The sequence below is a fragment of the Etheostoma spectabile genome, chromosome 5, assembly GCF_008692095.1.
Source record: "Etheostoma spectabile isolate EspeVRDwgs_2016 chromosome 5, UIUC_Espe_1.0, whole genome shotgun sequence".
Lineage (NCBI taxonomy): Eukaryota > Metazoa > Chordata > Actinopteri > Perciformes > Percidae > Etheostoma > Etheostoma spectabile.
The window spans coordinates 13,069,326-13,090,852 of NC_045737.1; the positions used below are offsets into that span (position 1 = coordinate 13,069,326).

General features: G+C 39.9%; 1 protein-coding gene and 1 long non-coding RNA gene across 3 annotated transcripts; one reads left to right on the forward strand and one right to left on the reverse strand.

Annotated features, from left to right (window-relative positions):
• Positions 1–13,041: 13,041 nt before the first annotated feature.
• On the reverse strand, positions 13,042–15,769 carry LOC116689688 (natterin-3). Of its 2 annotated transcripts, XM_032516279.1 has the most exons (4): positions 15,678–15,769; positions 15,296–15,347; positions 14,428–14,565; positions 13,042–14,268 (listed from the first exon to the last, which is right to left on the reverse strand). In XM_032516279.1, the coding sequence occupies exons 1-4, from the start codon at positions 15,678–15,680 to the stop codon at positions 13,175–13,177; spliced, it is 1,287 nt and encodes a 428-aa protein (XP_032372170.1). In that variant the 5' UTR covers positions 15,681–15,769; the 3' UTR covers positions 13,042–13,174. The 2 variants fall into 2 exon arrangements, with proteins under 2 accessions (XP_032372170.1, XP_032372171.1); XM_032516280.1 differs by lacking the exon at positions 14,428–14,565 and having other exon boundaries at positions 13,048–14,268; positions 15,678–15,760.
• Positions 15,770–19,444: 3,675 nt separating this feature from the next.
• LOC116689690 (uncharacterized) lies at positions 19,445–21,527 on the forward strand. Its single transcript, XR_004332072.1, has 3 exons — positions 19,445–19,646; positions 20,568–20,640; positions 21,361–21,527. It is a non-coding gene; the product is annotated as an uncharacterized LOC116689690 (long non-coding RNA).

Genomic DNA, 21,527 nt, shown 5'->3' on the forward strand with positions numbered 1-21,527 from the left:
GGGAGAGAGATGGGGGATGACACACAGCAAAGGGCAGCAGGTCGGATTCGAAACCTGCAGGACTCAGCCTACATAGGACGAACACTCTTACTGGGTGAGCTAGGGGCCACCCCAACTGATGCCACGTTAATGAGGAGATTCACTCTTCATATTTGGATGGAGCCAGGCTAGAGGTTACACCCCTAATTCAGCCTTTATGCTGAGCTAAATAAGTAAGTGAGGTTTAGTTATATAGAGCACCTTTCACAGATACAATATCACTAAGTGCGTAATATTAAAAACAATTACACAATGCAAACAATAAAAAAAAACACATTTCTTCCAAGCATCCATTAAAAATGGTTTAAAAGAGCAGAAAAATGAAGGTCATCTTTAAAAAGAGGTTAAATGTTCCCCTGTAAAGGCTAAGAATCTGTCAGAGAGGCAACATGTATAGGGGGCTTACCAGCTAACTGCTAAGCTAACGAGCTGCTGGTTGTAGCTACATATTCAGGACTTTACTTTGCACGAGCGTACAGCAATTCAGCAGCATTAGTAACGCTTTAGTAGTTAAAAGTTGTCAGGAAGCTACTAGTCTATATCCACGACTTTCCACTTACGAGACTGTTCCGTTGCCGTCAGACATTCTGCCGGATTTCCCTCAATTTGGCCGGAGGTTACCTTCCGCTTTCATTGTGTTGAAATTTTAAACTCTGGTGGATTAATAAGGACTATGGTGAAGTGCTCCTCAGATCTCTGCAATCCAGACAGCTAGACTATCTGTCCAATCAAAGAGTTTTCTTTTGAACGTTCACATGTTCCACCAAAACAAGTTCCTGCCCGATGCAATTTTGCAGCGGCACCGGGGGTCCGTCTGGTGCTTAGCGCCGCCCAAGACGTTTGTGATTAAAAGAAATAACAATAAACCAGAGCATGTTTTTCTCCCATCCAGGAATGCTGTGTGGACTAGCCAGACCCTCCTCCGCAGCGCTGTGGAGGAAGGGTTGGCAATGCGAGAATAGGAAGCTACTAAAGTGCAGAATCGACAAACTGATGCAGGCCGCAGCTCTTGACGTATACGAACCTTTCTAAGTGTTTGCTGGAAGTCTCCTCCAGCTGTGTGAACGTCAGGGCAGACTTTGATCCGACCCATCAGCTTACAGGTGTGTTCTGTTTCAGCTCTTATTTAGTCTAGGGATTCCAGTGTGAGAAGTGCCTCTGACCTGAATGAGGGAAGGCAGGAGGGAGCCTCTGGCACCCAGCAGCTTTATTATCATTTCATCAGCCTGCAGGTTGTCTGTAAAAGGTCAGACTCCCGGACGGCTACCTGCTGTGGTGTGAAGGCCCTCAGTGTTGTGGTGAACTACAAGTCTTACCTGGATCTCCTTAAAACGCCACGGGTGAGGGAAATGTGAGGTTAGCTTGATCTGCCGAATTAACCCTCCCCGGTTTTCCCACCAAACCCCAATGTTTATGTAATATATAAAGTTATCCTCATGTTACGGCCTATGATGCCTCTCCCTGCGTCATCGGCTGGGCCGGGCAGCGGAGGACGGGGTCTGGATCCATTCAAACCGGATCCTGATCCTGAACACTGCACAAACAGGCCTTCGTCTTCAGACAAAACACAGGAAATAACCTGTATTCCTTCTTCGACACAAGCTTCTGTTCATACTTTGTTTGGTTTGTTTCCAGTGGTTAAAGGTGTGTAATGTAATTTAAAAAAGATACATAAACCCACCTCAGGCTGTTAGCTTTGCAGGGCTCTAGCTGACACGTCAGACTTTCCACAGCTGTTCCACTGTGCTGGGTTTTCTATCCTTCAGATCAAAACAAAACATGCCTTCACCTTTTATAGTTCACAAAATCAAAAAGGAATACAAGTTCTGATTATAATTGATACATTAATTATTGCAGTCCTTCTTTACATTTAATATCAAGATGACATTTATTCAGACAACTAAAACAACAAACTGTTAATGGGGTAAAAGAAAAACAATCTTCCTGTGATACAAAGAGGGGAACGACGCTTTGTTTTACGGACTCACCCTGACTTTAGCAGGAAATCAACCCTGTGACTTTTAAAACTAAAAAAAAATAATAAGATAAATAATTCTCTTGTGGGGACCAATACATTTTCTGACCACCAGAACAATGAAGAATATTTTCAATACAGAGGAAGCTATCCTAGCATATTAGCTCTTTTGCACCAGCCACTTTTAAACAGCCCTGCTCTGCTGCCATGTTGACTCCTTCACAGAAGAGGCGAGACTTGTTTTAGATTGTAGTTCAACCAGTTCTCAGTCAGTGGCCCTCGGCGTCTGATACTGACGTACTGCACCCTGTAACGTCTGTATGAGACACGCCCGGCATTCATTTGCTTAACCGTGTGGCGCAGTGAGAAACAAAGCCTGTGTAGGGAGGAGGTCATTTATGTAAGTTTTGCAACAAATGCATTGATTTGAACCCAAACAACGATATTTTTCAAAAACCTAACCAAAGAGCTTTTGTTGTCCTAACCTAACCAGATCCAGCACATCACAAACTGACACAAAGTATATCCAGATTGACAAAACCACTGATATTTCCGTTTCCAAAAAACACTGAAAGACAAAAAAACTCAAAAAAGTCAAATAAAAGCCTAAAAAGAATCACAAAAACATGTAATTTTTTTTTCAAAAAAAACAAACTTGAAAAGACAACAAAAACTCAGAAAATAGCAACAAAAAACCTTAAAAAGGGACCACAACCTCAGAAAAAGCCCAGTTTAGTTTTGGGGGGTAAGTTATGAATATGAAGCCAGGAGGTTGTGACCAAGCTACAGTATGTGACGAGCTGGGAGTGAGAATGTGCTGTCCAGTTACGGTACTGATCTAGCTAGCTAGATTGGAGAGCTACTGCATGTTTACGCGCTTCATTGGACATTTTTTTCCTCATACTGTGTCTAAATATAAAGTACTGTACCTGTTTTCACCCTCTGTCAGAAACGCTTTGTTTTAACGCCTGTCTCTTTAAGCCTCCCTCCCGACTGGTCTTTACCAGTGTGCTCTGATTGGCTTACGAGAAAAATATGCCAAACCATTGCAAAGGTAGTTCTCAATGGGTGGAGCTACTCAGATAGGGGGTGATGCATTTTAATAAGTCTGCATGTAACATAAGAAGGTTGGCCATACCTGAAGGGTTTGTTGAATCCCATGCAACAAACACCTCATTTTAAAGTTTGTGGGTTGGTAGAAACACCAGATACCCAGATGTATGTGCACAAGCACTGAAAAGGTGAGTTTTTAATGATATATCCCCCTTAAATGTGACTGTAAAAAATGCTAATGTAAGAGAACAGATATGTACTCCTTCATGCATTTTTCAAACAGTTAAATAACAAAATAAAATGAGGAACATTTTAACAATGAGACCGCTTCTCCAAAAATCAAAGTACAACCACAGATTATTATTGAAAGTCACAACACCTGTAAGGGAACATCTATTTTGTTTATCTCGACATAGAAAGTTGTGCTGAAACAAATTGAATGAGTCACTGACACAAAATAAATATGATTTGATAACGATTTGTCGATTGTTAAATAAAAACGTCAAAGCTAGCAGTTATTTTCCCAAATATGATTTCTCTGTTTCATTTGAAATACTTTTTTAGGATTTTAGATGTTAGATGTGCCGATGGGTTTAGAAAATAAAAATGATCATAGATCATATCATAGAACCATGGACTGTATCTTTCAGAGTTTCTCGGTCTAAGCCAGAACAAAATATCACAACTGGTTACCAAGACACCTCCTCCCCCTCCAGCATTATTAATAATAAAACAAAAAGATTTCTATTTGATGGTTTGGCCCTCTCTCTGATGCTCTGACCCCACTTTTAGAAAAGGCTTTTTCAAGGAATATTCCAGCTCGGCTCCAATGAAGCGCGTGGAGAGCATCTCTGTTTGAAAAAGGCTTTTATTGGATATGAAGCCTGAAAGCACCTGACCGTCCTCGACTCCGTACGCCATCTCAGCCTCTTCTGTCCTACCAACGCTGCAGGAGACGGTTCAAAATGTCAGAGGCTGTGAGGATGACATCTTCAAACAAAACCTCTTCAGGTGCAACGGCGTCTTTAAGCCATGTTGTAACATAGCTGAGGATGAAGTAGCACACTCTTGTTGCCCTGAAGCATTCATTTATTTATCAGGATAAAAAAACACGTCAACAATCCCGTCATCACCAGGTATTACCAATGACATGTCTACCTGTAGACACAGTTTGCTTTTGATTTAAGACCTTTTTTCAAAGAAAAATCTTTGAAAATGTATGTATGTAATGGCAAACATTTCATGGAACTTTAGGCTGCTCATATTTTAATTTGATGATTTGTTCATTAATACATGTCTAAAAGTATATTGCCTGTCCATTGCTTCCTTCTACACTGTAATTTGTGGGCTTGTTTTGTGGTTCTAGATGTTGTATTTCTATGTAGAACAAACGCCTCAGGTGGCCACACCTGGTTGGTAGTTATTTTTCAGTTGTCCAACAATGCTATGCTACCCCTTAACACCTGGGAAAATGTGAAAAATGAACACCATGATCACCATTTCATTCTACCGATTCCTTTTGTGCCCTTTAGCAAGGCATTCCTCCCCTTGTGCCGCTGCAATGGAGGTCCACTAAGACCAGCAGGAGCGGTGAGCTGTACTGGGAAGCTCCCAGCAAAGAGACAATATGAAGTATGATAATGTTGGAAAAGTTTTCTGTGAATAATTAAAGGTTATAAAGTTCATCACAGCAAAAGGCAAGCTATTAAAATATGCAGATGAGGTCCAGGTGAAAAAAAAAGTGTGAGATCACTTAAAACTGAAGGTCAAAGAAACAACTGCCACTTTCTGAGCTTATAGTCACTATGCACACTGTTTCACATACAGACGTACACATTCACACTGTGAGCTAAGGAGGCCAGGGCTCTTATTGTTGTTATATTAAAAGGATTTTTTACATTTATTTCATTAGAAGTTGGTAAAAATCAGATCAGAAAAACTGCTTATTTGCAAATTCCCTCTTTTTCTCTTCAGTTCCTGAAACATTACGTTTTGTAATACTGCTGTTTTACTATAATGTGCAATGAACAATGTTGTTTTTCACTAGGAGACACAATCACTTTTAAAAGGTCATAAAGTGTAGGTGAACATCTGTTTTAAAATGATCAGCTCTTTTAAAACAAATCCAGGTGTTTTTCTATTTTCTGTGCAGCTTTTTCTGTTATGTTTACCGCATTCGCTATCTTTACTATCTTAGCTAAGCATGTTTGCGTGCAAGCATTTGTTAATTAGCGGCAAGCGCTCATGTTATTCACTTTCATTGTCGGTCAGTAGGCTACTGCCTGAATCTGATCAATGAAAAGTTAAAGTCTTTCAAAAAATGACAGGACCCCTATTCATTTGTAAGGCTACATTGTTCCGTCCTTGTATAGTAAAGTGTTTTAAGTGAAGTTTAAATAAAACTTATCCTATTTCTTTCTGTTCTCTTGTCTTAAATTGATATTAAGATTAGATTAGATTAGATTAGATTATACTTTATTTATCCCACGACGGGGAAATTCTGTCGTTACAAGTAGCAGCATAGCAGCAACAGCAAAAAACAGAAAAACAAAACAATAACACACAAACAAGTAAGCACGAAAGAAATCAAGGCAAGAAATACAAGGCAAGAAATACAGGCAAGAAATAGACAATGAAAATTGGTAGACTGAGTAAGTAAAATGCCGTCAAACAAAAGGAATTTTAAAGTGCGGTTGCCATGATAGAGAACAATATTGCGGTGTAAGTGACGTTAAAAATTAAGTTAAGTTGAATGTGTAATTAGAGCAAAGAAGCAAGAGTCGGTAGCATAATTTAAATTATATTAACCTGAGACCATAAATATTGAAAAGTAAGTACTTGTAATAAATAATATAAATACCAATATTAAAGATAACAGAAAGTGTGTGATGTAGATGGGAGAAAAACAGGACAGAAACTACAACACTATCAGGTAGAGCAGGTGTTGTAGAGTCTGACAGCGGCCGGGATGAAGGACCTGCGGTACCTCTCCTTCTTACACCGGGGGTGATCAGTCTGCTGCTGAAGGAGCTGCTCAGGGACCCCACAGTGTCATGTAGGGGTGAGAGGTGTTGTCCATGATGGATGTCAGCTTGGCTACATCCTCCTCTCCCCTACTTCCTCTATGGGGTCCAAGGACAGTCCAGGACAGAGCTCGCTCTCCGGATCAGTCTATTGAGTCTGCTCCTGTCCCGTCCGAGCTGCCCCCCCTCCAGCAGACCACAGCGTAGAGGATGGCAGAGGCCACACAGAGTCATAGAAGGTCCTGAGGAGAGTCCTACACACTCCAAAGGACCTGAGTCTCCTCAGCAGATGGAGGCGACTCTGGCCCTTCTTGTAGAGTGCTTGGGTGTTTCAGTCCAGTTCAGTTATTGTTTAGGTGAACACCCAGGAATTTGTAGCTCTCCACTACATCAATTCCAATCCCTGGATGCTCACCGGTGAAAGGGGGATGTTTTCCTCCTGAAGTCGACTATCATCTCCTTTGTCTTGCTGGTGTTAGAGCTGTTAGCTGATCACCAGCTGACAAAGTCCTTGATAACCGACCTGTATTCCGATCGTTCCCCTCAGAGACACAACCAACAACGGCTGTGTCATCAGAGAACTTCTGGATGTGGCAGTGGGTGGTGTTGTGTGTGAAGTCCGAGGTGTAAGGGGTGAAAGGAGGGAGAGCACCGTACCCTGAGGGGCACCTGTGCTGCAGTGCACCACTTCAGACACACAGTGATGGAGCCTCACATCTGTGGTCTGTTGGTAGGTAGTCCGTAGTCCATGCAGCCATGTTGGTCCACTCCGGCACTCTCCATCTTCACTCTGAGGAGCGAAGGCTGGATGGTGTTAAAAGCACTGGAGAAGTCGAAGAACATGACTCTCACATGCTCCCGCTGTCCTCCAGTGAAGCAGCGATCTGTGCAGCAGGTAGATCACTGCGTCGTCCACTCCAATCCCAGGCTGTAAGCAAACTGCAGGGGGTCCAGCTGTGTGCCCACCAGGGGTCGCAGGTGACGCAGGATGATCCTCTCCATGGTCTTCATCAGGTGAGAAGTCAGGGCAACAGGCCTGAAGTGGTTTGGCTCCTTGGGTCGCGGTACTTTGTTACCGGGACCACACAGGAGGTCTTCCACAGGGCTGGGACCTTCTCCAGGCTCAGGCTCAGTTGAATAAGTGCCTGAACACACCACAAGCTGGTCAGCACAGTCCCTGAGGAGACTTGGGCGATGCCTTCCGGGCCCGGGCCTTCCTGCCCTGAGCTTCTTCAGTTGACTTCTCACCTGATCATCTGTTATGGAGAAGTGGGTGGAGGATGACTGGGGTGTGTGGATGGTAGGAGGTGAGGGTCTCAGAGGGGGAGAGGGGGGTGGTAACTGATGAGCGGGAAGGGGGAGGAGCGGGCTGGTGGGTTCATTGCTGATGCGGGTCGTTGAAGGTGGCAGGCTGAGGGAGGGAGGGGGGGGAGGAGGAGAGGGCCAGGGAGGTGTGAAAGAGGGGGCTGGGGGGTGTGAAGAGGGAGGGGAGGCAGAGTCAAATCTGTTAAAAAACAGATTCGCTCATCTGCCCAGTCCTTGTCTCCTCGGCTTGGCTTCTTCCCACAGCTTTGCCGTGCCGGAGATGTTCTGCAGCCCTCTCCAGACGTCCCTAGCATTGTTCTGCTCCAAACTCTTTTCTAATTTCCTCCCGTAGATGACCTTCCCCCTCCTGATCCTGAGTCTGAGTTCCTTCTGGAAGGTTATCCAAAGGTAACAGAAAGAAGCCAAGTTACGTTACATTAACACTGTAAGTATGTAACCTTTAATGAAAGTCCTTGAATTGACTTTGGATCATTTTAAAAGTCCCAAAATGTTGGAAGCCAGTGCCGTTAGGAATTTATCTTCCTAACCCACTAGCTCAGTGTCCTCAGCCTCTGGGAAAATCAAACCAGCAACCTGCCTTATCTTCCCCAGGTCCCCTGGTGAGTCATCCTGACAGGAAGTGTCGACAGAGCAGTCACAAAAGTTTACTTGAACCTTTCCTCCAATGACATCGAAGTCTCAGCCCCCCCAATGTCATCCTGAATATATTCCAATACATTCATGAATATTCATTGGTGTGTTATTAGCATATTGTTAAGGATATTAGCATAGCCGGTGACATAAACATGTGTGACAGGAAGCAGATGAATCAGAGGGCACGCGTAGAAAGAGTGGGCAGATCGGGCCCTGGAGGGGGGGGACAGCAGGTCGGCATTCATTACTATCACAAGCACGGAAGACACAGGGAGGCCTGACAGGGAGAGGCTGCAGCAAAGGAGACAATTCACAACACTGAGAGTAAAGTAAAGTACAGGCAGAGTGGATTTAGAGGTAGATGTAATCTGATGGAGCGGGTAGAGCAAAGAAACACCAGACTTCCTATTACTTACAGCTGGGACCAAGGAGCAGCAAGATGATGCTAGCTAGGCTTTCAGAGTAATGGTCTTTATATATAGCTTTAACCAGATTTGCTTAAAATTGGGTAGTTTGCTAACTTTCTCGGCATTACAGACACTCAATTGGCAGATTTCTTCCCACTGAGTTTTATTCAACCTTTGTGTTGTCTTTCCGTTGACCATGGACTTGATGTATTTCCAGGTCAACATTTTGTTTCACCTTTTTCACAGTTCAAAAAACCTAATGTGAATGACATTATGCCTTGATTTTTCTTGATTTTTCAGTAAAAAGAACCAGAAATTATGTTTTTAAAACATTTTTTTAAAATGCTATAAATTGAATAAAACCCAATATTCAATGAAAAGTAATCATTTATTATACCTGTGAAGAATGTTGTATGGGTTCCATACAATGGATATCCATGCGTCCAAGTTATTTTTGGACAATTTGGTTGAACAAAAACTACATATCTGATAAAAAAAAGTTTAAAACGGGTCACATTTAATCTGAGGACAACACAAGGGTTAAGCCTTGATCTCCAGATGTCCACCTTGTTAAGGTCATTCCTACCCAAATATTCCCCATGTTATGGTGACGGGACAGAGGCCATGTGAAATTGCCTTTAAACCAATCCAGAGCTACAGTATGTGTGAAACAAAACCAGAAAGTAAAAAAAATGGAAAGGTTAATCTTTACATCACTATAATAGGACCAATGGCACTTAATGAGTTAAAGCACTTGTGACCCTCCAGTTACAGTTACCATGTGTGCACACACAGCCACAGAGAGAGGCAAATGCTATCATGCTGTTGTGAGATGCCAGGTAAGATGAGGATTTGGAAATGCAAATGTGCTCAAAGATAAAGCCCATGCATTTTTAATGGTGAACATGGCAGCTTGGCTCCTCTGATATGACAATGAGCGCTTATGTCCTGTGTGCTCAGCTGGGCGTGCGACCATGGGCACAAATGCAACCTGCACCTCACTCGCTAGAACCGATTTAGCTCTGCACTGCAGGAAACACAAGCTCATAAGCAGTGTTTGAAAGTGTTTTCTATCACGGATATTGTGCACTTTATAGTGTATTCACCATCTTAAAGAGAGGATCGAATTCTCCGTGGTTCATTTTATTCACTATATATATAGTCCATTATATTATACCCACAATGCACAGTTAATTTGAGTGTACAGTATATACAATGTACCCTATATTTTACACCTGTACACCATAATGCAATGTGGCTATGTTTTCCGGCAGCAGAGAAGAAGAATCAGAAGCGTCCACAAAAAACTGAAAAGAAAAATAGAGTTGCCTATCATTTCTAAACATTAGGAATGTAACATAATAAATACATGTAAACACATATACAAAATATGTACATTTTACCATACTCCTGAGTGCTCGATTTGTTTCAGGGACATATTAGAAGTCATTTTGTTCCGATTTGTTTGCATAATGCTGGGTTTGCCCGCATCCATCACACAAACCGGCAATCTACTGACGGAACAAAGCTTTCTATGAGTTTCAAAATCTTGTTTGGTCATTCCCTATGAGATTCATTATTTAATAGACACTAGCCTATATAGGGAACAGTGAGTGAGTGAGTTTCGAACACAGCTATAATGTAACTGTAAAAAAAAAAGATTCATTGTATAATATCACTTTGAAAAATGATTGTTAATTGCTTTTTTCAATGCCGGATTGCTACTGTATGCATGTGGAAGTGTCACGGCTCAAATTTGCTCGCAAAACTTGCCCCGCAAGAGTTCAGACAATCAGACAAGTTTGAGTTGGTACAGCTCAGCAGTTGCAAAGGATCTGCTGCAGCTGCTAATAGAGACTCAAAGTCCCGCCCTTACTGTTTGTCTCCACTGGACCCATCTTTGGGAAAAAATGAACAGTGGTCAATGGCGTAAGACAAATTGTTTCCTGGTCCGAATTGACTTGTGACTTGAATTACACTTATGATGTTTTTCAAAATTATATATGATTTTACATATCAGGAATGTCCCAGTTTGTCGCAAGATAGTTAAGGAAAATGCTTTGGGAAAATTCAAAATTAAAGTGAATAAAAAGTTGCTTACCTGACGTCCCCACATTTCCCCTCCACTCACTTCAAGTGGCTGCAGCTCTTGACATGACCTGATTTATAATGATTTTCACCTCTATGATACTTCTGCCTTTGTCTTGAAGAAGACGTAAAGCTCGACAAGGAGACAGACATATTTCTCTGGTGATGTATATTGTTTGAGACGAGGGATGTAGTTCACTAAGCAATCTTGCACAAAACCTAATGTTGTTCAACCTTTTTACGTCAAATCGTTCATCTCTTGACATATAAAGTTGTGTTTTAAATTTACACACATCATTTGTGAAATGCATGGCACAATTCAAACTGAATCAAAAAAATAATTATTATCTTTCATTGACTCCCATTCATATTTTTTTGAAAAAGATAGGACCCATGGACCGGATGTAGAGGGGCGTGACTTTGGCTCGCTATAAAGTTAAAAACATTTGCACATTTGGAAGTGATTCTTCAAAAATCACTGTTGAAGATGAAGTCTGTTCACCAAGCTAATGTAATTATCCTCTGAACCAAAACATTTCATTTCTAACTCCTTATAAACAGACGCTTGGTCAGGACCCTTTGGCTTCATTTTCCAACGTGCAGCGCATAGTTATGGTTTAGGAAAAAATCATAGTTTGGGTTAGTTATGTTAGTTTGTGTAAGTTAGTTTGTTGCCTACATGAACAATATTTGAAAAGGTTTTAAAAACTATAGAGAAAATTTTAAATAGTATGTATAGTACTTGTATATAAAAAATTCCTTGGGGATATGCTTTAAACATATTGGAGCATGTATGCAAATATGCAAAACATGTAGATTTATATTTGCACATTGTCAGTATGCTGATGTCTTCATGTCTCTGTGTGAGTGACAGATAATAACTCACCTCAGAGGATAGTAGCTTCAGGCATGAAGCAACTCGTTACTGTCAGTATCTAATTAAAACAGCCACGGCCGGGTAGTTCAGCTGCTTTTTAATGAGCTGTTTGCCTGATCGCTGTCACCCTGAGCGGAGGCAGGCATCTATCCAAACACCCTAAAACGGAACAGCTCACTCAGTCGAAATGAAACCTGAGGGGACCTACAAGGGTACAGCAAAGTGCAGGCTCGCCTAAATCTCACGCCACTCACTCCCTCTGACCTTCTATCTGTCTGCAAAATCGGCTGCTGTGATGCCGCCTTGTAACCAAAGCTGTCAGACAAATGTAGTGGAGTGAAAAGTACAATATTTACCATTGATGTAGAGGAATAGACTAATTAAGTAGCAAAAGGCAGAATCATTCAAGTAAAATACAGGTCTTGCAGTTATGTGGTGTATAGAAACATCAGAGATGTGAGTGTATGCAGTGTGTGTGAGAGACAAAGACAGGGAGGTATAGATAGATGCATGAAGAAAAAGATGGGAGTCTATATTTTATTTATCTCTGGTTAAGTGCCAGTGAGAGCTGCAGTAAAATTGCTGGATGAAACCATTTCTCTGGAAGAACAGAGCGTCCTGTAACTCTCACTCCGTTACTTACAACATGACAGGCCCCTGATTGGTTTTTATTTTTCTTAAATTAAAACATAACTCCTATGAAAAGCATTTTGAGATGTATAGTTTGGGTGCAATATCATTAAAACTAATACAACTAATCAATAACCCGAGGACCACTTACTTAATAAAACATTTCTAACATAAACTCCTTATTACAATTAGCTATATATGTGATTGTTTTTTGTTATTTCCTAGTTTTTGGTTGTAGTTTAACGGTTTTAATTCATTCATTCACATTCAAGGCAACCAATAAAAAATATTTCAAAAACACTTGCATTGCAGGTGAAAGTGAAAAACAATGTTTTACATTAAACCATCTTAGTTGATTCATTAATTGATTTTTGATTTGGTCTTTAAAATGTGCATTTATACAGAACTGAAAAACAACCATGACAACAAAAAGATAAAGATAGATATGTTAAATGTCTTATCTACTTTAAATGTCAGTGAGTACATTCAATGCAAAACCTTGTTGTCAACCTTCTATTCTCTGTCTGTTGCTGCCCTCTGCTGCCTGTGACTATAAATATTGTTCTGGTAACAGCAGTCCAACCTTACAGAAACGGTGGAAATGTGTTAAGCCCCTTTATACCACTAAGATTTACACATGGTGTCAGAGTGATCTCTTAAGCTGTATCTCATGACGTGGTTAATTATATTATTATAAAACATGTACTTATCTTACTAGAAGGGCCAGAGTCGGCGCACTTCCTGCGGAGGCTTAAAGGCTTCAATGTCTGTAACGGGATGCTGCAGATTTTCCACCAGTCTGGGATGGCAATGATCGGATGAACGTGCCTACTGGGCACAGGTAGGGTACAAACAATCTCAGAAGCCATGGAGGTTACAGTTCTCACAGTCAAAAAGCACATCCCAGCTATTCAACAAAGAAACTTTACGAACTGTCAAACCAATCTATGGCAAATTTTATTTTAAAGAAATGCAGGCTTGTATGTTACTTTGCATTAAAACGTTATTTTACATGTAACAATGATGAAATGCTAATTTCTAGTGAAAGTTGAAATGGTTAATGAAAAGGTTTAGCCGCATTATGTCAGGTACTGTATGACATAGAACATTTTCCATTTTTCTCTCATGGACAGGGAGTGGGATCAGGAACAGGTTCACAGGGATCCACCACACCCCGGACTTCTCCCATTTGGACGCTGCTGTAGTTTCCAGAGATGGGCGTCCATGAGATCCCTCCAATGATGTAGGTGCGCTTGAGTCGTGCAGTGTAAGGGATGTCTGCTCCGTACTTATATCCCACCAAATTGACACGGCAGGAGTGGTTTGGTGGGACATTGACCTCAACAGAAACAGTGTGGGTGGTGGACTCCGTATAAGTGGTCCCCTCTGTGAACTGGAGGGTTTTTTCCAAACTAAACTCAATACCTGTGGACAGGATTGAGGGGATTTGAGCAGTGACGCTAGTCTTGACGCCCACTGTGATTGAAAAGCTGGTGGCCCACGTTTGCTCCACTTGGATCGTCTTAGAGACAGTAGCTGTCGCTGTAACTGACTGACACTCATAGTTGGTGATGAAAGACTTGCAGATGGTCTCTGGAGGATAATCAATGACTTTAACCCCATCAGTCTTATACTTGACATCAAACATGTTCTCGCTGTATATATCTTTGCTAATGCTCAGGACCTGGTAGCTATAGTACCAAAACTCATCACCATTATAAGGAAGGTAGAAGACCTTATCTTTAACAACAACCTTCCCAAGACCATACTCGTTCTTTCCAACATATATATCGCAACCGGAGCAGGTCCCGACTGCATTCTGAGGAACTGAACCATAGGAGCCATCTTTCCATTCCATTAACTCAAAGTTGTCTTTGTTTACCAGGATCTCAAATGGCCAAAGCAAAGAGCTAACATACTCTTTGCCTTTAAAGGAGTAGTAGCAGTAAGGACCCATGCTAGGGTTGTAGAAACCAGCCTGGCCAAAGACTTGGCAGACATAGTCAAAGCGTCCAACATATTGGTTGTTGATGTACACAGCTCCGTTGGGAAGAGAGCCATTAAAGATCTGCCATTCCAGGTTGGTTTTATCAAACGTGATTGAGGGAACCCGGCCGAGTTTGTCCTCAATCTCTGGAGGAGTTGGAAGAGCTTGATTTGTTGATCGGTTAGCCGTGATCTTAGGAACTCTGTCTTCAAGACTTGGGTTTAGCAGGACTGTATAAAAGAAAGGAAGATATAATGAATAGTAAAAGTATAACCCACATGACATCAGTGATCAGTTGATGTATCCACAATGCCTTCAGTTAAAATTTTTATAAAGGCTATAGGGCAAAAAAAAAACTGGCCAATTCAAAATAGTTTTAAATGACTTACAAATCTTTCCACTGTACAAAAGTGAAGCCAAAATATCCCGGATAAGGGCGCAACCATCTTGTAATCTTAGAGCCAGATTTGGCGCTGTAGTCATCAGGCAGTTGAGCTGTGGTATCGAAGTCCTGTTCATACAACTTCCTGACCAATTAAGTGTCAATCACAGCAGTCTATCATGACATTTCACCTATTTTATTACATAACTAATAAAAATCTAAACTTATCAATGAACCACAAACAGAAAACCATATTTGTAAAAAATGGATTTAATGTGTACTTTGACTTTTTAGTTTGGTCCATGTCCCATCCTCTAACATGGAGGGAGCGGGATTTATGAAATATACTGCAGCCAGCCACCAGGTGTTGATCAAGATCTTCTGGCTTAATTTACAGTCTACCTAGTCTGCATCAACCCCTGGCTCAGACATAAGTTGCAATGGTTAGGATGTCAAACTACTGGTAGTCTTACTGAGGAAAATGTAATTAGCTAACTAGCTTGTGAAGACAAATGTAACCTTAAAAGGTCTATACTATGTTATAAATGTCAATGTGGGGCTTACAGTGATAAATATGCGGAATAAGGTACATACTAATTACAGTATATTGCTTTCGTAAATATTCTACACATATGAACAGTTCAGATTTTGGTAAATTGTCTCTCAAAACCAAAAAGGTACAGCTGTAATACTAGCAAGTTAAATCAATTTTAATAAATAATACAAATATGTTATCTAACAATAATAAAGTCTATTCCTCTTTCCTCCTATTTTCATACACATTTTTTGCTCTCTACAATTTCTATCCTCAATCCAATTTGAAGTAATACATAAATGAGGACAAAGTAACAGCACTATGGGACGTTTTAGTTTACCTTCAGTGTATAGAACCGGCAGGGCTAACAGCAACAACACGGGCAGCTTCATCTGCAGATGAAACAGAACAAAATAACGTTTACTTATCCCCAGTTGGAAGCGTACCAACAAATCCAGACTCGGTGAAAATATCAGAACATCATATCTTGAGCCACTGAGATGGATAAAAAAGTAGTGTTTGTTTTAAAGACAAGACTTTGTAATGTGGAAGATGAGAATTATTGAATTATCTGTTTACGAATTGGAGAAAATTCACACTCCAAGTAGTATTGAAATGATTGCTTTTTAATTAGGTGAGTGGCAGTACATTTCTCTCAAGAGTTAACTTTCTACTTCTAACCTACTACAGAAAGTTGTAAAATGTATCTTAGAATGACTCACCATCAGATTTATGAACCATTCCAATGTATCCAGCCATATATAGCTGCATAGTTGCCTAATCAAAAACAAATACACTCTCACTTCAGCTGGGCTTTGACTTTGACCATTAAATATTAGGGTAGAAGGAATCAATGAGACACAAAGTTCATCCTTCTTTTATAGCTCTTTTCTTTGTCATATTTTGTTGTCTGTTGCTTTGCGTTTTATACCATTTATGAATGATGATCCTGAATGATGAATTCATGCATGATTAGGGTTAGCCCTAACCCATAGGTTTACATTTTGGGAAATGCTATCATTCACTTTTCTGTCTAAAGTTAGATGTAGATGAGACAATGCTCACATGTGCCACGATAGAAAAACCTGAAGGGGGGTGACTGGGAGAAATGGTGTGGGAGGAGTTCAGGAAGGCCATGGAGAAGGACTTGTTTGGTCTCTAAAGTTCTGGCAAACCATGATCTCATTTTGACCTATAAACAGTGGGGTTCAAGAAGAATAACAACAACGTGATTTTTTTGTGTGTGGAGAATCGTTGGTTTAATTTTTACCCTGAACATACCCCCAATCATGTCAGTTGTTTTTCATGAAGTGAATAGAATAGAAAGCCTTTATTGTCATTATGCACAGTACCTGTGCAATAAGATTAAAGCAATCCCTTTACAGTGTTGACAAAAAAATATAAGACAAGAACATAAAATATCAAAAATATCCAAAGTAAAAAAAAAAGAGGTGGGGGGGCAGGTGCAGTCGGGAGAGCAACTGTATGGATATATAAAAAGGGCTTGAATACACATTATGTGAAAGGAGATAAGTATAAAACAAATAGATACATTTTGCACTGTAATGAAATGGTTAGGTACTAAGTAATAAATAAATAAATAAATATTGCACAGTGATGAAATGGAATAGTTAAATATTAAAGATTGCCCTGTATGAAATTGCACAGATTCCAGTGACCTTTGAGGTATTATATATAACAGTGTAAATATATATATATATATATATATATATATATATATAACAGTGTAAGTGAGGAGCAGACATGAGAACATCCGATTTTGCTTTTACACCTGAGCTCTTTGGTCCGTTTTAACCGATCCCTGGAGCCTGAAAATGTGGGTCTCTATTTGCTTCCAAGTGCACCAGAGTTCCACTCATCCACTCCAACTATAAGAAGTGAACCAAAGAACAGTGCATTCTGTTTATTTATTTACTGATTTATCAATGTGTAAATAATTATAGTCGGCATATTTTAGTTAATATAATGGGTGGGTATGTACATTTGATTGGATATGTATGTAACGTTCTAAAAAAACGTTCTTCTTAACTTATTAAACTATTATAAAGTTTTACAGGAAGGGATCAAGACAAGGATTTTTATGTTAAATTGCTCCAAAATGATTCTTTACATAATTGGCACAAAACAGAGACAATTGAGCAATTGACAAAAAGACACAAAATTAGAATGTAAAAGTATATTTTTGTTTCACTGTGTCTTTAAAGACACATGGGTGGAGTATTTTAAATGTCTTCATGGCTCACTGAACAAACCCTGTAGGCCTAAACACTGAACAATAAACAGTATCAGTGGTGTGGGAGTAAACAACTGAATGGAAGGTGATCATACATCAGGAATGTTTTTTTAAACCCGAAAATCCCATTACCTGGAAACATATAGAGGCAAGTAGGCTGTGTTGAAGTGATCTCTAAAAAAACAACAAATGCAGACCTGAAACTGCTAGCTACACTTACTATAATGCTCATCACATCATAATAGGCAATTGAAGATTTAAGCAAGAACATTAATGAAATTTTAAGCGGTAATCCATAACATATGCAGGATGCTTATGAAATTTGCAGATAAGAACAACACAGGATTACCCTAACCCTAACCCTTAACCTAAACCTAACCCCTAACCAACATTTTATAACCCCACCCGTGTTCATTTTCTAAACCTAACTGTCCGGTTATTGTGCCGTATGTCACTGAAACCTACATCTTATAACCCCACCCACTGGGCCCTGGAGGGGGACAGTCACATGCACTCACTCATCCACACCACCATCGTTGAGGCCTGACATCCCATTGGCATCATCCGTTCTCTCCTCCCCCACCCAGAGTTTTTTGATTATCTATAATTACATGTTTACTTTATGTATATCTTTATTTGACTACTTAAAATCAGGAATGGGAATGGGAAATAGCAGGGCGAGAGGAACAGAAATGAGAACAAGGTTGCTTTCATACCTGAGCTGTTTGGTCAGCTTGAATCAAATCCTGAATTGTTTGGTCAGGTGGTCCGGTTGGTTTGGGGTGGTGTGAAAGCCCGTTTGAACCAAACAACTCGGAACGCAGACCAGACACCTCATTTCTGGCAGCCTGAAAATGTGGGTCACTGTTTACTTCTATGTGCACCAGAGTTCAGTTCACTTTAGGTAAGACAATTTAGGCAATCCACCCCTAATATGAGAAAGGAACCAAAAGACTGTGCATTCTGTATATGTATAATGAATTAATCAATATGTGAATGATTATAGTTGTTATATTTTAGTAAATGTAATGGGCGGGTTAGCTAGTTAAAGAAAACTAAAACGTAATAGCAATGTTGTAATGCCCTGTTTAATATTTTAACCAGCAATAAAGCAAGCAAAGACCGAAATATTGGTTTCCATCTTGTCTTGTCATCTGTTATACCTGCTGAAGAATATTAGTGGGATTAGCAGGACTTTGTGTGTCTAAGTGTGGATCCAGAAAGACAGGCAGGACTTGAACACACCGACACATGCACACATTTTAATGACGTGTGAAAGCCACACCTGCAAAAGAATTTAAAGCTTTATTAGGTTATTTGTATTTCAGTGCAGAACACCAGTGTTTGTGTTTTTTGAATGGGACAGATCTGTGTTCAATCCTTTTTTGTTAAGTTTGAGTGAGCACCATCAGACCTGCAACACTACTGCTTGCTACACTAACTAAGAAGCACATATAATCATATTGGGAAAGGGAAGATTTTGGAAATTAACTTAAAATACTAATTTTAATTGGTAATCCATAATATGTGCAGGAGGCCTACGGCATTCTGATAAAAAGCTGACCCTGATTCACTGTGTGACCTAAAAAGAAAGGTTTATGTCAAAAGGATTTATTGTAGCCTACTGTACATCTTGCATGTTGATATTTTTCCTGCTCAGACAGCTGACAAGACAGAGGCAGAAAAACTGTTTTTGTGTGACATCTTGTGAAAATGGGATAAAACCCTGATCTTTTTAAGCCTTAAAGGTACAGCATCTTTTATATCATTTCTAAAAAGCAGGAAAAAGGAAGAAACGGCTCGGCAGGAAACGTGTTGGCAAATTATTATTTTACATGTCTGATTCTTTGTCTGAGGGTTCCACTATCCTCTAGAGAACACAAGTGAATCCACCATCAGGAAACATAGATGTCATTGCACAAAAGCTAAATCCTACCAAGTCAACTTTCTAGTCAACATATCTAAAAAAACTTTAAGACACAATCACCTAACAAGTACTATTATAGTGAGATACAGGGACTTGTTTTTAGACTATTCATCTTAAATATCTTAAGTGAAAGTGTCTTGACAACATCTTTTTTTGAATAGTATGTCAGATGCGTTGACATCTCATAAGGTTTTTAAGTTGATGTCTTATTTGTAAAAGATGGATCATCTTTTCTTGAAAATTTTTGAAGTGCATGCACATGCTCATACAGGTAGAAAGGAGAAAACTGGAAGAACAAGATGTGATCACCTGAGCCTCCACGCCCATGTCCTGCCCTGCTCATGTCCTTCATGAACGCTACAGTATTTCTACTAGCCTCTTTTCACTGGCAATGTTCCCTCATGCCTTTCCTTTTTTTAGCATTTATTACCTGAAATCCTGCCTCCTGATGCCTACCTGCCTGCTTGCCTGACCCTCTTCCTGATCCCTGGAGTTTTGACCCGTGTCACCGTAAGTTTCTCACATAGAGTGTGCCAGATTTTCTATTAAATGTTTACTTTATTACAAGCCACGACAACAAAGCTGGGATTATTTTTCATTTGAGTCCCTCTGTGTTATCATAGTAGTGGCTATTTGGTTTCAGAATGATAGTCACTGCCCCAGCAATAGAAGAGTGGTAAGAGTGGTTTTAATGCACCTTTGTTCCTTTGAACCACACATTCGTTGTTTGAAAATAATAATTCAATTCAAATATCCAACCTATTGAAATAAATCCTACCTAAACGCTAATATAGCATGTGTGTGAATCAGGGAAAATAAATAATACTGATGGTTGCTTAAATTATATCAAATAAGATGAAACAGGATGACTAGAAAATGGTGTTTGGTCTCAACTAAAGGTAGGACTTCAAAATATTTCCGCTCATGTTTCCAACTTTCCTTTATCAATTATACCACATCCACAATTACTATGATGTGGCTTTGCTGTTGATCAAAATCGGTGGATCAGAACTATAACGAAAATATGGGAAGTCTTAAAATGACTATTGTTTTTTTAAATATTAACAAAAAAAAGCTTTTTTGGCTCCTACAACGTCAAAAGGGGTTCCTGGACACACCTACTAAAGCCTATTTGAGTACTTTGCCAGGTCTGTCTGTCTGTCTGTCTTACTGTGGCCAGGTTTTTTCATCGTGATAGCATCACAAAATGTTACAGTTGTGTAGTTGACATCAAATGAAGGCAGAGTTAGAAGATGGGTATATTCCGAGCAAGGATGCCAGAAATAGAGGGGTGTAGGAAGTAGGAATATCCCGTTAGCATCAGCGGGATTGGGTTTGATATTCTGATATTTTCACCAGGGCTGGATTTCAAGGTTAGTTTATTACTACAAACGGGTGCTTAATTAAAAGTAATTTTATTCTATGTTTCAGTTGCAGCTGAAGTGAGTGTTGCTGATGGCCCTGCCGACCGTTTCCTCAGCCAGCAAGAACAAGAAAGACCTAGGTAAACTGCAACTGCCATTAAAGTAACAAATTTCCATTCTTCTGTTTCTTTTCCGACCAGGGCCGGAGTGGGGTGGGGGAGTGACTCTGGAATTTTAATGCCTTAGACCGGGCCACTTTACTTAAAATAATGCAATTTAAACATTAATACATAAGTCTGCATTTGCAATCTGTTCTCTGCACAATGTAGATACAGAACAGCAACTCCATGATGTTCAATAATATCAGAATCTATTGTTGGTGCAAATAAATATTCAAGGATACCACAACTTTATAATGAAACAACCGAATAAATGAAAATATAAAATAAAAAGACTATAATTATCTATCATTTAATTTGACTTTTATTCTGTTCCCCACTCCTGGGCTTTGTATATTTTCTATCCTACTTTTGATGATAAAAGACATAATATAGGTTACCTACATTTGGGCTAGGGCTTTAGGTCAGTTTGGCTATATCTAAAATTCATGAGAGCAGCACACTGTATACTGACCTCCAAACAGCTATTACTTATCACAAGGGATCAAGATAAGTTATTTCAAAATAATTTTAAACACCATGCTTTATGCTCTACATTGGCTATTTATTTTTTTTGCCCTGTGGCATTTATTACAAATTTAGCTAAAAACATCAGGAATACATACATTTTATTTGTCATTTATATAACAATATACAACCTAATAATAGTTCCTATCTGTGTTTCTTTTACCCTTTATACAGTCCTGCTGAACCCAAGTCTGGGGGACAGAGTTCCTAAGATCACTGATAACCAATCACCAAATCAAGCTATTAAGGTTAGGAGAGTTGTTGTTCTCAAAGCGACTGAGAATAACGTGGAACGGACCCCCTCACTCAAGGTTGATCAAACCAACCTGGAATGGCAGACC